At 29.3% G+C, this 15,564-nt stretch overlaps 2 protein-coding genes and 1 pseudogene across 3 annotated transcripts, besides 15 other annotated features; 2 read left to right on the forward strand and 1 right to left on the reverse strand.

The window, feature by feature from the left end:
* Window positions 1–174: part of a mobile genetic element that runs on past the window's edge.
* A 1,116-nt stretch (window positions 175–1,290) lies between these two features.
* Window positions 1,291–1,399: a mobile genetic element.
* A 141-nt stretch (window positions 1,400–1,540) lies between these two features.
* Window positions 1,541–1,649: a mobile genetic element.
* A 141-nt stretch (window positions 1,650–1,790) lies between these two features.
* Window positions 1,791–1,899: a mobile genetic element.
* Window positions 1,900–2,040: 141 nt separating this feature from the next.
* Window positions 2,041–2,149: a mobile genetic element.
* A 141-nt stretch (window positions 2,150–2,290) lies between these two features.
* Window positions 2,291–2,399: a mobile genetic element.
* A 1,200-nt stretch (window positions 2,400–3,599) lies between these two features.
* On the forward strand, window positions 3,600–3,878 carry TVAGG3_0942760 (uncharacterized protein; the record flags this gene model as incomplete). The annotated part of the gene is made up of 1 exon (XM_001287203.1): window positions 3,600–3,878. The coding sequence occupies one exon, from the start codon at window positions 3,600–3,602 to the stop codon at window positions 3,876–3,878; it is 279 nt and encodes a 92-aa protein (XP_001287204.1).
* Window positions 3,600–3,878: a mobile genetic element.
* Window positions 3,879–3,894: 16 nt separating this feature from the next.
* Window positions 3,895–3,956: a mobile genetic element.
* Window positions 3,957–5,116: a mobile genetic element.
* An 889-nt stretch (window positions 5,117–6,005) lies between these two features.
* Window positions 6,006–6,793: a mobile genetic element.
* Window positions 6,794–7,201: 408 nt separating this feature from the next.
* Window positions 7,202–8,776: a mobile genetic element.
* Window positions 8,777–8,926: 150 nt separating this feature from the next.
* Window positions 8,927–10,055, reverse strand: TVAGG3_0942810 (annotated as a pseudogene). Its single transcript has one exon. A coding segment is annotated over exon 1 (1,129 nt).
* Window positions 10,056–11,417: 1,362 nt separating this feature from the next.
* Window positions 11,418–11,443: a mobile genetic element.
* A 457-nt stretch (window positions 11,444–11,900) lies between these two features.
* Window positions 11,901–13,667: a mobile genetic element.
* TVAGG3_0942840 (MULE transposase domain-containing protein) lies at window positions 12,276–13,667 on the forward strand (the record flags this gene model as incomplete). Its single annotated transcript, XM_051252970.1, has 1 exon — window positions 12,276–13,667. One exon carries the CDS (start codon window positions 12,276–12,278, stop codon window positions 13,665–13,667), a length of 1,392 nt encoding a protein of 463 aa, XP_051078544.1.
* Window positions 13,668–13,724: 57 nt separating this feature from the next.
* Window positions 13,725–13,750: a mobile genetic element.
* A 6-nt stretch (window positions 13,751–13,756) lies between these two features.
* Window positions 13,757–15,564: part of a mobile genetic element that runs on past the window's edge.

Genomic DNA, 15,564 nt, shown 5'->3' on the forward strand with positions numbered 1-15,564 from the left:
TTCAAGTTTGCAACAAGGATCAATAGATTCAAATCTTGTTTATTGTACTTTAAAGGTACTTTTAAAAAAGAAACAATTAATGTAAAAGATTCAAATAATTTTTTATTATTATTTTATTAATTTTTTAAAATAAGGTTAATAAAAAAGTGACACTGGATAGTTTGTCCCACACTCCTATTAAGTTATTCATTTATGAGTTTGCACTTATTCGCACTAAATAAATAACTATTAAAAATTGTTTTAATTAATTGACACCATATAATAGAGTGAATTTTGTTTGATCAAACAACAATAGATGATAGATATAAAGCCAAGAAACTTGCTATTAATATGCTCTACTTGCTATTTCAATGTAAGTATGATATTTTCTAAATGTTTCGTTCAGATAACTTAGATATATTAGTCAAAATTTGAAATTTTAATAGCACATATATTAAAAATAATTATTATTCATAAAAGATTAATGAAATAGTAAAAAAATCAATCAAATTATAAAAATACAACATATGGTTTTTTATGGTTGTCTCATAATAGCATTTCATGAGAAAAAAATATAATACTATTTATTTTTGCATAGTTCAATTTTTTTAAATAATGCAAGATATCCCGCCATTAGTTTTCATGAAATAATCCAAAAATCAGCATACACTTGAGAACTTAGCAGCTCTACATGTTTTCGCTATTTATTTTCCAATAATATGAGGGGTTCACGGGATAAAGCTTCATTAAGCATAATTGATTACAATATCATCATATATATACCGAACATATAACAAATGGGATATTTGTATACTAAAATAAAAAAGGAGCAAATTATATAATTTTTGTCATGCTACTTATAGGTTCAAAAATCTTATAATATAAAAATATTTTCAAATACAAAGAAAATATGTGTTTATTTCAAATTTGAAAATTAGATATCTTGTGGGGTCCACTTTCCTCCTCTGTAATCACCTGTAGGGTTATCCTTAGGAAATCTTTTTGCATTTCTTGCCTTGTTGATCTTTTTTCTTGTTTCTGGTGTAGCTTTCTTTTGATTTCTGGATTTATTTTTCTCATATTCAAGTTTTTGGAGTTCGCGGATTGAAGGAGATATTTGGTAATTATTGACACGATTGTATATTTTCTTATATACGAAAAAAAGAGATCTGACATTGTGTCAGATCTCAGTAAAAGTGACATTTACATGTCAAAAAAATAGAATGAGTTTAAGTAATTAAAATTGAGGGTGAGAGTAGTATTGTATGAAATAATATCTCTCACCCTCCAATTCATCCTATGGCGCCGAAAAAATTTTGGTGAAATGCGACCACATTTCACCAAAATTTCTCGGCGCCATATAGAGAACTAGAGCCTGTGAGGTACTGATACTATCCATGTACCTCGCAGGCTCTAGTTCCAAGCCAAAATGGCTAAAAATTGCCCGCAATGTGAACAATTGCGGGCAATTTTTAGCCATTTTGGCTGGGAATTGGAGGATGAGAGTAGTATTGTATGAAATAATATCTCTCACCCTCCAATTCATCCTATGGCGCCGAAAAAATTTTGGTGAAATGCGACCACATTTCACCAAAATTTCTCGGCGCCATATAGAGAACTAGAGCCTGTGAGGTACTGATACTATCCATGTACCTCGCAGGCTCTAGTTCCAAGCCAAAATGGCTAAAAATTGCCCGCAATTGTTCACATTGCGGGCAATTTTTAGCCATTTTGGCTGGGAATTGGAGGGTGAGAGTAGTATTGTATGAAATAATATCTCTCACCCTCCAATTCATCCTATGGCGCCGAAAAAATTTTGGTGAAATGCGACCACATTTCACCAAAATTTCTCGGCGCCATATAGAGAACTAGAGCCTGTGAGGTACTGATACTATCCATGTACCTCGCAGGCTCTAGTTCCAAGCCAAAATGGCTAAAAATTGCCCGCAATGTGAACAATTGCGGACAATTTTTAGCCATTTTGGCTGGGAATTGGAGGATGAGAGTAGTATTGTATGAAATAATATCTCTCACCCTCCAATTCATCCTATGGCGCCGAAAAAATTTTGGTGAAATGCGACCACATTTCACCAAAATTTCTCGGCGCCATATAGAGAACTAGAGCCTGTGAGGTACTGATACTATCCATGTACCTCGCAGGCTCTAGTTCCAAGCCAAAATGGCTAAAAATTGCCCGCAATGTGAACAATTGCGGGCAATTTTTAGCCATTTTGGCTGGGAATTGGAGGGTGAGAGTAGTATTGTATGAAATAATATCTCTCACCCTCCAATTCATCCTATGGCGCCGAAAAAATTTTGGTGAAATGCGACCACATTTCACCAAAATTTCTCGGCGCCATATAGAGAACTAGAGCCTGTGAGGTACTGATACTATCCATGTACCTCGCAGGCTCTAGTTCCAAGCCAAAATGGCTAAAAATTGCCCGCAATTGTTCACATTGCGGGCAATTTTTAGCCATTTTGGCTGGGAATTGGAGGGTGAGAGTAGTATTGTATGAAATAATATCTCTCACCCTCCAATTCATCCAAAGGCTAATATTTTCTACATTTCCATAACATTCATTTCAACGGAAACTCATTCAAAATTCTATATATTTAATTTTTCAATCTTATTCAATTTCATATTCAAAATTAATTTGAATTACATTCAAAACATTTATACCTTATTAATAACATAATATCATTTGTTATCAATATACCAATTCGGCTGTTCTAATTTTGGATTCCCATTCATAAATTGATCAATCTATATTGAAACTTATTCAAATTATTTTCTTATTGATAACATTTTATTTTTATTTGTCTTCAACTATTCATTTATTTTATCATTATTTTTCGATTTTTTTTAGTTTCAATTTTTTTATTATCTTTATTGTTTTTTATTTTTCTAATTTTTAAAAATTTCTGCTTAGAATCTTAATCTCATTTTATTTTTCAATAAAAATTCATGTTTACCAATATTCAATCACTTTTCTCGTTCCCCAAATTTTTATTTTATCTTAATCGTTACTAATTTCTAACACATTCTTTTATAAAAATTATTCTGATCGTAATTTTAATTTCGCCATTGTAGTTATTCACTAATTTTTAGTTCATTGTTGTTTTCTCATTGTCCAATTTTATTTTCTTCACTTTAAAGATTTTTTAAAAAATTTACAATTTGAATTCAACTTTTGTGAAAAATATTTTTTCAATAATATCTTTCAAAATTATTTATATTTTCTATATTTTATTCAATTGTTCACAATTTATTATTTATTCAAAATTCATTCTCTGGATATTTATACCCAAATAGACTTTCACTGGCTAGAGCAATCTCTAACCAGGTTACACCAACATCAAAAGCTATCGTTGCTATTGACTAATGTTCCACTCAGCGATGGTACATCACGTAATTGCATTAACAAGTTAACACTACAAAAGCCTTCTGTGCTTTCGTCTTATTACTATCGAAGAGTTTTACAAGCACTCGTCCAGAGAATTTACAAGTTTATACATATTCCATAATGGAAAATTCTACAATTGCATTGAAGTCTTACCAACAAAAGATGAGATCTTGTTGAATCGATACTTGGAAGAACAAGAAATTACAAAGAGTAATGGTTCTACTCCTCTTAGTAGTGCACAACAACAGCTCAGACCCAGCAATGGTACATCTCCTCTTAGTAGTGCACAACAACAGCTCAGACCCAGCAATGGTACATCTCCTCTTAGTAGTGCACAACAACAGCTCAGACCCAGCAATGGAATTCCAAGATGAGGAAGAAGAAATCGATAATAAAGATGGTAAAAAAAAGAAGGAGGGACAAAGTGAAGAATATGAAGGTGGATATGAAGAAGAATATGAAATAAATTATGAAGAAGATAATGATGAATAAAATATCACTTTTTATATTTTTGACACGTAAAGTTGTCACTTTTCTGTCAAACTGTTTTTATCGTTTTCGTATATAACAATTTCTTGTTTGCATTTCTCTCCTTCGTTTTTTTGTAAAATTGTAACAGCCGTACGCATTTCAAACGATTTTGCGTTGTTTCCTTTGGGACACTGAGTAAACATTGAGTGATGTATCGATTCATTTTGTTGTGTTTGAGCATTAGGATCAATTTCTGGAATCAACTTTGCGGCATCATCTGTAAAACGTTGAAATTGCTTCGCTAAATCAGGTTTTGTAAGTGGCTGAAACACAGGATATTCTTTGTCTTTTTCGTGAAGGCAATTTTCATGCCTTCCGATAAAATGATTTAATGTATTCTTCCATAGGAAAATTTTTTTCGTTGTTTCAATTGGAAGCATGATAATAAAAGTGAACCACTTAATAACTTTCGAATATATCTGATGAAATACTTTTTCTTGGTGTTTTAATGGTCTTCCACGTTTCTTCGGCTCTTCTGCTTTAGATTTGATTGGGAATGCTGGCTGTGATTCACTTTCTTTCTGTTGATTAACAGTTTCTTTTCCTGCTGCTTCTTTATATCCACCATTTTCAAGCTTTTCGAAAGCTCTGCCAACTGCACGTACACAATGACGAGGATCAAGTGTAATTTTAGCATTCGGAGCATATTGCTGGATGATGGCTTTCGTTTTATTGTCATTGTCATGAACCACTGTGGAAACATTTGTAAAGTCAAAATTTGACATCATCCTCTTTGTACATTCTGTTTCCATCATGTTGGATGGGCCTTCAAAGTCTCCTCCAGAGCTCTTTTTTATAACAGTTGTTTCACCAACAACTTTTCCACGGTTGTCCATCATTAAACTTTGGCACGCTGTAGCATTTCTGCCAACATTATAATGCGAATCAGTGCTTAAAAATGTATCTTTCTTCATTGTTTGTTGAGCATTTTTAATAGATTGCTCTTTATATTCTAGTATTACCTTACCTATTTCTTTTTGATGACGGTAAAACTCTTTTTCACTCGGCACTTTAATATTGTTATCTTGAAATAAATTCCTTGCTCGAGTATAAGAGTCACCATTAACAATTACAGAAGCAGTCCAGTGTTTTGGATCGACTTCCTTTGGCGCATTCTTTTCTTGGGAGTTTTTTCTTGCTTCAATTGATTTTTCGTTAGCTTCACGACTTTGTTGTTTGCGTCTGCTTGGTGGAGGCATATTACGTAAATGGTCGGCAAAAAATGTAATAAACGTAGTGAATAATTAAAAAGATTGCTTTATATAACAAATATAATCATTTTTTCCTTAGAAATCCCATTATTTGCATAACAATATTTAAAAATATTTTTTTGATATAGTTTACAGTCACATCAATATGAACTATATTAAACTATCAGAAACTTATGTATGTTATTAGTAAAGTTGAAATTTTTATCATATTTACACATTAAATTTAATTTTCATGCATATTTAAGTTTTTTTCAACACAATCTTGTATTGTTAGTACCGACAATATGAAAGAAAGTTATACTGTATTTAATTTTAGCAATAAACAAAAAAATCTAAATTATATCTTTAGATACTAGGATTGATTTAATGACTAAGAACGTTTTTATCAATAATACCATGATTCATAACATATAGACATAACCTAAATATACCAAAGCATTTCTACTTGGAACTAGCGCATCGCCAAAATAATGGGTCAATATTCATTTGACGTAATGCTGATCGAGAGAAGTCTTTATATATAAGCCTTATCACAATGCCACGAATGCACCCAGCTGCAGGCGTGTCTTGTTTAACATTCATTCCTATATATGATGGAACATTAATCAATAATCATGGAAGTATCACTTTTCAAATAACATCATTGTTAAATGAAAGAAAATTGTATGCAAAATTACATTTTGGTAATGGTGAGACGCAATATGTTGAAGTATATATCATTATTATTTAATATACAAACAAACTCTAGTACAAAATTGTATTAATTCAACTTTCATGTCTAATATAAAAACTTTTTTAAAAAAAGAGATATAATCGTGTATAATATGAGAAAAATGAATATCAATACAAAATAAAATATCAATTAGCTATTGCTGATGAGATATAAAAATTGCTCACATTTGCTCACATTTTGGCACTTTTTTGTACGTTTGTCAAAAAATTGTGAGGAAGATCTCACAAAAATAGTCAAAATGTGAGCAAATTTTGAGAAGTGCTCACATTTTGACATACGATTATTTTCATACGTTTTTTTGATGAATTCTAATAAAACTTCATTACCACTTTCAGAACGAAGCGTAACTTTTCAGCACGTAACGCTCTATCATGTGTAGTGACATATTATTCAAAAAAAACTCAGATTGCTTATCTTATAATAACAATTTCATTAGAAAAAATGCACGATTTCACGCTAAAACTTTGAAGCAATTCTTAAATTCGGATAAAAAATCGATATGTATTACACTTTAAACTTCAAAAAATGGTTCAAAAATTTAGACTTAGTTTATCTTAACAATATAGCAGATTTTAAGCCGAACAAGTAGGAGTAATAGAAATAGCTCTTGAAAATAATTACAATTAGTAATATGTAAGTCAAAGTTCGAGTATTCTAATAAATAAACGTTCCGGATTTTCTTTACTACAAGAATCAATACTTAATATATAGAAGCAACAGTAAAAACTTATTAGAGATTCAAAAAGAAAGTTGACTAAAGAGAATCTTTTTATATAAGTAATTTTATTTTTTTGAAATACGAGATCGAATAAACATGTATTTTATTTTATTACTATAATAATACGTTTTACATAGTAAGAAAGTTTAGAGACTGAAATGAAATTAAAAATGAGAAAAAAATAAAGCTTTTCTATAAAAATTCATATTAATATTTATTTGATTGAGTTAAAGTTATCCAATTTATTTGGTTCAGTTTAAAATTATTTGTATTTAAAATATTTTAGAAATATTTACAATAATATTCATATAATTATCGATTAAATCGTTGCAGAAAGTAAAATGATATAATTTGCTATATTTAGAATTTAAGAAATTTTAAATGGTGAAAAAAATAGAAAAAATATGAAAAAATAGACAAAATATTTGAGACTTCTAATTAAGAATGAAAACTTGTCATTATTCTGGAATTCATAGCATGAAGATATTGTAAGGTACATTATGTATATATATATACATCTTTCCATCAAATAATCTTCAATCTACTTATAAAAAATATTAAAAAAATCATAAAAATGTTTATTATAATAACGATAAAGTTGAATAGAAATCAATGTTACATATTATTGAAATAAATCATCTTCGGCAATTTCAATGTTTTCTATCTTTTCATTTTTTGTTTCTTCTAAATTTATTTGAATGTCATCAAGTATTTGATCACTTGACATATACCTTTCAATTTCAATATCTCTGAAATCAATTCCAGAATGTTTGGACAAATCCTTATATTTTTTCATTATATCCTCAGGAATTAATGATATTTCCAGACCAAAATGCTCTTCAAATAACTGAATCTCTTCATTTATTTTTTTCAATTTAATGAAATACGACTGTTTATGATCACTTGTGTTTTTATCTGCCCGTGCATATCGATGCAAAATCGCTAAATCCACTTTCATTAAAGTGTGTACCGTCTTTAAAATTGTGGGATGTGAATATACAATATTTGTATTTAACACTTTGTTGTACGATTCTACGCCATTATTAGAATAAATATTGTCGAATACTTTGAGCTTGCTGATTGAATTATAGCTTGTGCTCCATGTTTTAATAAAGTATTTTGCAAATTCATTTGTATCTTGAATGCATTTAATTTTATTACAAACCAAATCAAAAACTTCTTCTGGCATGAATGGAGAAGCGCATAATAACTTTAAAAGAATTTTATTGTTAAGATCTTCTGGATCACATTTTTTCTTGAAATTCTTAACTAATGCTGCAATAAAGTGATATATGCATCCAGTCAATATGGTTTGCTCTCCTTTTCTTTTATAAATTGAGCCTTGAAGTGCTTTTTCGAAATCAGTTGTTATAACATCAAATGTTGATAAAGGAATTTTAATATCAGTATCATACTCCATAATACTAAATACTCTTTGATAATCAGTTTCTGTTCTTCCCGTCATGATTATATGTAAAAACGGTAGATACAGTTGAGTTGCTTGGTCAAAAATTAACAAATTTAATAATTGGCCATTCATTATTGATACAGGAACGACTTTGAAGGTTCCATCAATAAAACAATGTGATGAATACCGTGCAACTCGAATGAAACGTTCCAATCCAAAAAAATAATAGGCATTATCATTTTTTGTGCTTTGGGTAATAAAATATGATCTTTGATTAAAAAATTCTAACATTTCATTAATAAGATCAATCTCTGATTTTGATTTGACAGGATGAACTTCATAATACAGCTGTTGGACTTTCTTCTCTGATATCTGAATGAAATTAGTAGACTGGGCTTGATTACAGTCATATATCAGTTGATTTGCATACTTTCTTGTTTCTGATATCGTTGCGGTTGGATTTTTGACAACATAATCTTGAACTTGAGATTCAATATCATAGTTCATTGGATTTGTTCCTTTAATTATTTGAGATTGTTTTGCAGGTCGGCAGTTATGAAGTTTACTGTCTGGTTTTTCTTCAGGAGAAATATTTAATTTCTCATCAAAGACTTTTACATGCATACAAAAGTTGCATCTAGGTTTATATCCGCAATAATAAATAATTTCTAAATAATTATTATGAGCATTGTAACGTTGAAATCTCAAAGGATGACCATTTGTATATATGGTTAATGAATATTTAATACGTGCGGATTGGGAAATTGAAAATGTATGATAAGTCCTCAGAATATTTTTGATTCTTTTTCGGTGAATCTCTTTATTTTTATCATCAAAAGATTGATAATTAGGAATAAGTTCAATGCAAGCTTTATTAACGATAATAGATTGTTTATGCGTTGAAAAATTATTTTGGTAATCATAAGCAAAATTTGGCACTAGATGTGTATTTTGTAAATCTGTTAATGGAGGATTATCGGTTAAATGATTAGAAATTTGGGAAGAATAAGAAGCAGTTTCATTAGGTAGTGAGGATTGATGCTGAGGGATTTGACGCTGAATATCCGAATTTATTGTTGCATTTTGTCTTTGATTTGTGTTTGGAGGAGAAACTCCACTTATTGTTGCAGTTTGTCTTTGATTTGTGTTTGGAAATGAAACTGCATTTATTGTTGCAGTTTGTCTTTGATTTGTGTTTGGAAATGAAACTGCATTATTGTTGCAGTTTGTCTTTGATTTGTGTTTGGAAATGAAACTGCATTTATTGTTGCAGTTTGTCTTTGATTTGTGTTTGGAAATGAAACTGCATTTATTGTTGCAGTTTGTCTTTGATTTGTGTTTGGAAATGAAACTGCATTTATTGTTGCAGTTTGTCTTTGATTTGTGTTTGGAAATGAAACTGCATTTATTGTTGCAGTTTGTCTTTGATTTGTGTTTGGAGGAGAAACTCCACTTATTGTTGCATTTTGTCTTTATTTGTTTTGGAAACTCCACTTATTGTTGCAGTTTGTCTTTGATTTGTGTTTGGAAATGAAACTGCATTTATTGTTGCAGTTTGTCTTTGATTTGTGTTTGGAGGAGAAACTCCACTTATTGTTTCATTTTGTCTTATATTTGAATTTTGAGCAGTTACTCCACTTATTGTTGCAGTTTGTCTTTGATTTGAATTTGGAAATGAAACTGCATTTATTGTTGCAGTTTGTCTTATATTTGAATTTTGAGCAGTTACTCCACTTATTGTTGCAGTTTGTTCATCTAATAAAATTTGTTCATTCTCCTCCTCTTTGAATTCATTGAATTCTTCGGAACTTAAATATCTGTTTAATAGAGAATCCGAGTTTTCGTTGTCTTCATCTTGAAATGGCCAATTCTTTCTTATATTGTTATCTTTATCATGAGTTTCTATAGAAAAATCATTTTTATCCTTTTGTTTACTTTCTTCATCATAATCGATATCACTATCATTCTCACTATAAGAATCTTCAGCATCTTCATTTGGTAAAATTGTCTCATATAATTTATTTTTATTTCCATCTGAAATTGTTACTTTATACTCTCCTTCTAACATTTTTTTAATTTCATCAACAGGATTGAATACTTCCTGAAGACAATTGAAATTTATGATTTTAATTGCTTCTTCTATTATGTTATTGCTCATATACAACGCAAACTTGGCTGCCCACAATAAATTTTCGTCATTTTGTGATATTTGATTAATCTTTTTGTCTTGATCTTCAGAAGTTTTTATACTGTTTACAATCGGAATTGAAAATAAGTTAAAAGGCTTCTTTTTTCTTTTAATATTGATAGTAATTTTGTTATTACAGCGCAAATTATCCAGAACACCTAAATTTTTGTTATTTGTTGTTAATTCGAATGTGTTTAGAGGTAAACTTAGCTTGTGAGATATATATAAATAAAGTGTTAATGCTTTAACCGCTCTTGGTGGAATGACATATAATTTTGTATCCTTATAAATAAATTTAATGTAGTTTTCCATTTTTGTCACTTTTTAAGATCTTACAAAATATAGTTGATTTTTATCACTATTGAAATAAGATAAATAATGTAAGGACTCTAATTTTGTTATAAATATGAATGAAAACAGTAAAATGGATAACTTAAATATATAAAAATAAATATTGGAACAAAGCTATAACAAATTTTCATTCTTATTTATAAATTGATAAACCAAAGTAATACATTTTATTACATTTCGTGTAACATATACTAATATATAGATATTTTTTGAGATAATGTATTTATCTGTAAAAATTGTATGTGATCAAATTTGATTGATAAATTTATTCAGTAATAATAAATTGCATGTACAATATATTATTGTCTTGCCATTTTTTTGCTCATAATAAAAAATCTTTAAAAATGCTAACAATAAAAGAGTATTAAGTAAAAATTTATACATCCAAAATATATTTCAGTAACAGCATAATACGCCTATGCTAATTTTTAGTTCTTAAATTAAATAGATGTCCCTAATCCCATAGATATTCACCAAACTTGGCAAATTCTGAACGTGATCTACATATCCCTAGCAAGTAGATCATATTGGTATACGTATCTTGATCAAATAAAAAGAATATTTGTTGAATAATTTCTGTTCAAATTAAAAGTTCTTCAACTTACGGTAAATCTATCTGCCTTAAAAAGTATTACGATATTATGCAAAGTCAATTTTCTCCAAAAAAATATTTGAAGATGATACTTTAAGTATACCAAAAATACAAGAATTTTGAGAGAACTCAATGAATTTTTGTGAAGGTGGAGTTAAATTGAGAAGATTTTTGGTCAGAGAAAAACAAAAATTACTATCTGATAAAATGGTATTAAAATGAAAAAAGTTTAAACAAAGGAAATGAAGAATTTATATTATATTAGAATTTAAAGAGTAAATATAAAAGATTGAGAGAAAGGGACAAACTATCCAGTGTCACTTTTCAAAGGAATAAAAAAAATAATAAAGATGAAATAATAACATGAAATCTTATATAAATATAATTTTATCTAAATAGATAAATGAATTAAGCAGTTTACAGTTATATATATTTAATGAGAGACAATATCTAGTTCTATGGTAGAAATGGCTCTTAGACTCAAATAAGTAACACAGATAGAAAGTACTCAGTATAACAATTATATATGTACACTCAAAGTTAGTCGCTGCTAAAATCTTAACCTTGCATTTCGGGAAAATCTGACAAATGGCTCTTAGACTCAAATAAGTAACACAGATAGAAAGTACTCAGTATAACAATTATATATGTACACTCAAAGTTAGTCGCTGCTAAAATCTTAACCTTGCATTTCGGGAAAATCTGACTAATGGCTCTTAGACTTGTTTTGATAATTAATTCTTCAATTATATTATAATTTATAACAAATTTCCTCAAACTATCTGTATGTCATTCAATTCCCGGCTACTACATTCAATGATGGACCATTTCCTTCAAATTTTGAAATACCTTATTCAATTTGTTGTATGGAGCCCGTGATATTCAACACTATGGAGCTCCTCCAGTTTGGTATCCAAGAAGAGATAAAAGCTAGCATGGGCTACTCTCAAAAATGCAGGAAAGAATACTCCACGATCGAATACAAATGTAAGTATCCACAATGTCAAGCTAAATTCAAAGTCCGGATAATAGATCAAGATAAATATGAACTACTAATCCACTCTGACTCTCATGATCATTCTGCACCTCCGAAATCAACAAAAACAATATCCTCATTATTTGTCAGAAATTATCTTAAACATTACTTTGAAAACAATATGAATCATGCTACAGCTCAACTTAAGTGTTTCCAAGACTTAAATATTTCATATACAGACGAAGAGTTACTTTCAATATTTGCACAAGGTCCAGATGCATTACGTAAATTTGCTCAAAGAGCTGAAATTGTTTCCAAACGCTTTAGTTCGGATGAAAAAGTTTCTTTAGCTATCTTTGTCGAATCTGTTCAAGAAAGTTGTCCAGAAGATTTAATTGAATTTATCTCTGAGCCGGGAAAACTAGTTTTTTTATATGCACCTTTCGAAGCGAAGGCCCTTGGTCACCAAATTTCTACGTTTCACATCGATTCAACGTATAAACTTCTAAGGGCTAACATTCCATTATATGCACTCACAGGAAAAACAGAACATACTATTGTTTTTCCTTTTTTGTATTTCTTTATTTCTCCTGACACAAGCGAAAATATTCAATATTGTGTTTGTCGTTATTTTCAATATATTAATAGAGAACCCGAGATGATAAGTATGGACTGCGCCCCACAAATAGCCGAGGCAATTGAGCGAGGTATTCCAAACTGTCATATTCTTTGGTGTGGCGTGCATGTCCTTCGCGCCATATTAAGAAAAGCGGATAAGTTTAAATCACGAGACAATTTTGAAGAATTTTATAATCTAATGAAATTATTAGTATTCGATACTAAAGAAGAATCTCCCGAGGAAGAACAGAACCAAGAAGAAGAAAATCCTAGAGAGGAACCAGCTCAATCTCACTTACTTCAAGCAGAAGAAATTGAAGAAGAGGAACAATATGAAGAAGAATTCATCGAAAATGAATTTCAACCTTCTCAAATCTTTTTACCACGAGAATCTTCTGATGATCCAAACGATTCTGAATTTATTCCAGAAGAAGAAACGTTTGAAACAAGTGAAGAAGTTCCAGAGCACCTCACTCAAGAAGAAGCTGCAGACCTAGATGCAGTTTATGATCGAATTCTTGAAATTCTTTCCACTGAACCGAAAGCCCAAAAGTACTTCGATAGGCAATGGAGGCATCATTTAGATCGTTGGAATAAGCGCTATCGCAACGGAGGTGACGCGACTAATAACGTCAGTGAGTCACATTTCAAAGTTCTCAAGCATTCTTATTTCCCAGAGAGAAGGAATATTCGATTAGACGATTTTGTTGTTGAATTATACACAACGGTTGTTCCAGCATTATTGATTAAATTTAAAGTTCAATTAATCAATAGTGATAAAGTTGTTCGTATATTACGAAAAGCTAATGACCATGAACAAATATTGGAAAACAAAAAAGTCGAATGTTTGAAAATGCTTGAAGCAATATATTCAAGTTTGCAACAAGGATCAATAGATTCAAATCTTGTTTATTGTACTTTAAAGGTACTTTTAAAAAAGAAACAATTAATGTAAAAGATTCAAATAATTTTTTATTATTATTTTATTAATTTTTTAAAATAAGGTTAATAAAAAAGTGACACTGGATAGTTTGTCCCACACTCAAAGATTGAAAGAAAGAATAATAATAGGATTCTTGAATGCAACATTTGGAATGATGTTTCCAGTTGTAGATGTGTTAAGCAAAGAGAGATAATGATAGTTTCTTGAGTTTTTGCAATTAACCATCCTCAATGACTATTGTTTTAATATAATTTTTAAATTTTTTAAAACTGACATTTTAGTTGTATATTTTTTCTAACAAAGGTACATTCACTAGGCGATAACAGTAAAATGGGATGAAAATATGATAAATAGCATCCCTATATAGTGCCAAACAATATTTATACGGGCCAAGAAAATTTGGCTATAGATTTGGCGAGTTATAAAACTTAGAAAATTGAGAGGGATTTTTATTTTTGAATTTTTTTGGAAAGTTAAAATTGCGATTAAAAATCGATTTCCGGGAGAACTAAGCATCTCATCATATATTTAAATCGATAAAAATATTAAATAATAGTTGAATAGTATAACAACATGAAATTATGGCTGAATCTACAGAAAAAATGAACATATTTGACATTTTTGAAAATTCATACGTTAGATGGTGACAGGCTCATAAACTATACTTTAGCTAAGATTGATATATGGTTTCAACAACACATGGTTAAAATCGTAAAAATATTTTAGATTTCAAAAAGATATATATGGTAATATAATGGAACAAAGTCAACAAATAGCATGTTAAATATGTTATAATTAACTTTTTATTAGATCCAATAGTAGATATCGAATGGTTTCCAGCTTTATGGTTAAATATTTTCTTTTCGAGCTTCTCTTTAACTGTTGTATTAAGGTTGTAAATTTTTGATGCTAGAAACTATGGAATCTTCTTTGCTGCTGCATTTTTCTTGAGAGTTCTTGCAATTTCGAATAGATCTGCGCATTGTATGAAATGGAGGCTTTAAAATATCTTGAAAACAGAATAGGACTGCTTTTCCAAAGGAATGCTTACTTGTAAATCAGAGAGTTTCAAAATTGAGAGCAAGATTATCATCATAACTTTCGATTTTGCTGCGAAAAAGGAAGACAAGTAATTAACAAATCATTTACTGTTGTTCATCAAAAGAAGAAAACTTTGATAACAACTAATGATGATAAAATCAAGCTATCTTTTAATATTTTAAATTGATAAGACATTCAAAATATTTGAATGGTTTAAAATATTTTCTTTTAATTTCTATAAGATATTATCATGATTATATAATAAAATTTAAATTTTTATTCAAAAAGGCAATATTTCAAACTTTTAATTTCAAAAATCTTAATTCTGCAATAAGTGTATTTAATTGTAGCAAATTTAATGATCCTTCGTCATGCTTAGCAATTTGGAACTCATAAATTAATGATTTCTTCAAGTAAAATTCTGCATTATTTCAAAAGTCAATAATTCTCTAGTAACTTTTCTTCAAACCCTAACCATTATATTATATGTATAATGGAGAATAATTGCAAAGAAAGATAGCCGAATTTACTGGGTAGTTCTTGTGATGCGAAATAATTGCAAATTAACACATAGTTTTAACAGCATCAATCTCTTTTTGCTCTCATTTAAATGCATTCGCACACTTTAATTTTGAAATATAAGAGTTTTGGAAATTATCAAATTTATCTGCTCAAATACTATAGATCTTCATAAGTGTTAATAGAATCACCAGCCTTACATATAGTGTTTAATATAATGATGCACATCATACTGGATTTATTCCTTATTCATCTAGTTATTATAAGATTTACAACCCCATGAAAATTTAAAATTTTGTCAAAAATAGTGAATGTACCTTTTTTCTAACACAACTATCAATAAATTGTA

This window comes from Trichomonas vaginalis, chromosome I (assembly GCF_026262505.1).
Source record: "Trichomonas vaginalis G3 chromosome I, whole genome shotgun sequence".
Taxonomy (NCBI): domain Eukaryota; phylum Parabasalia; order Trichomonadida; family Trichomonadidae; genus Trichomonas; species Trichomonas vaginalis.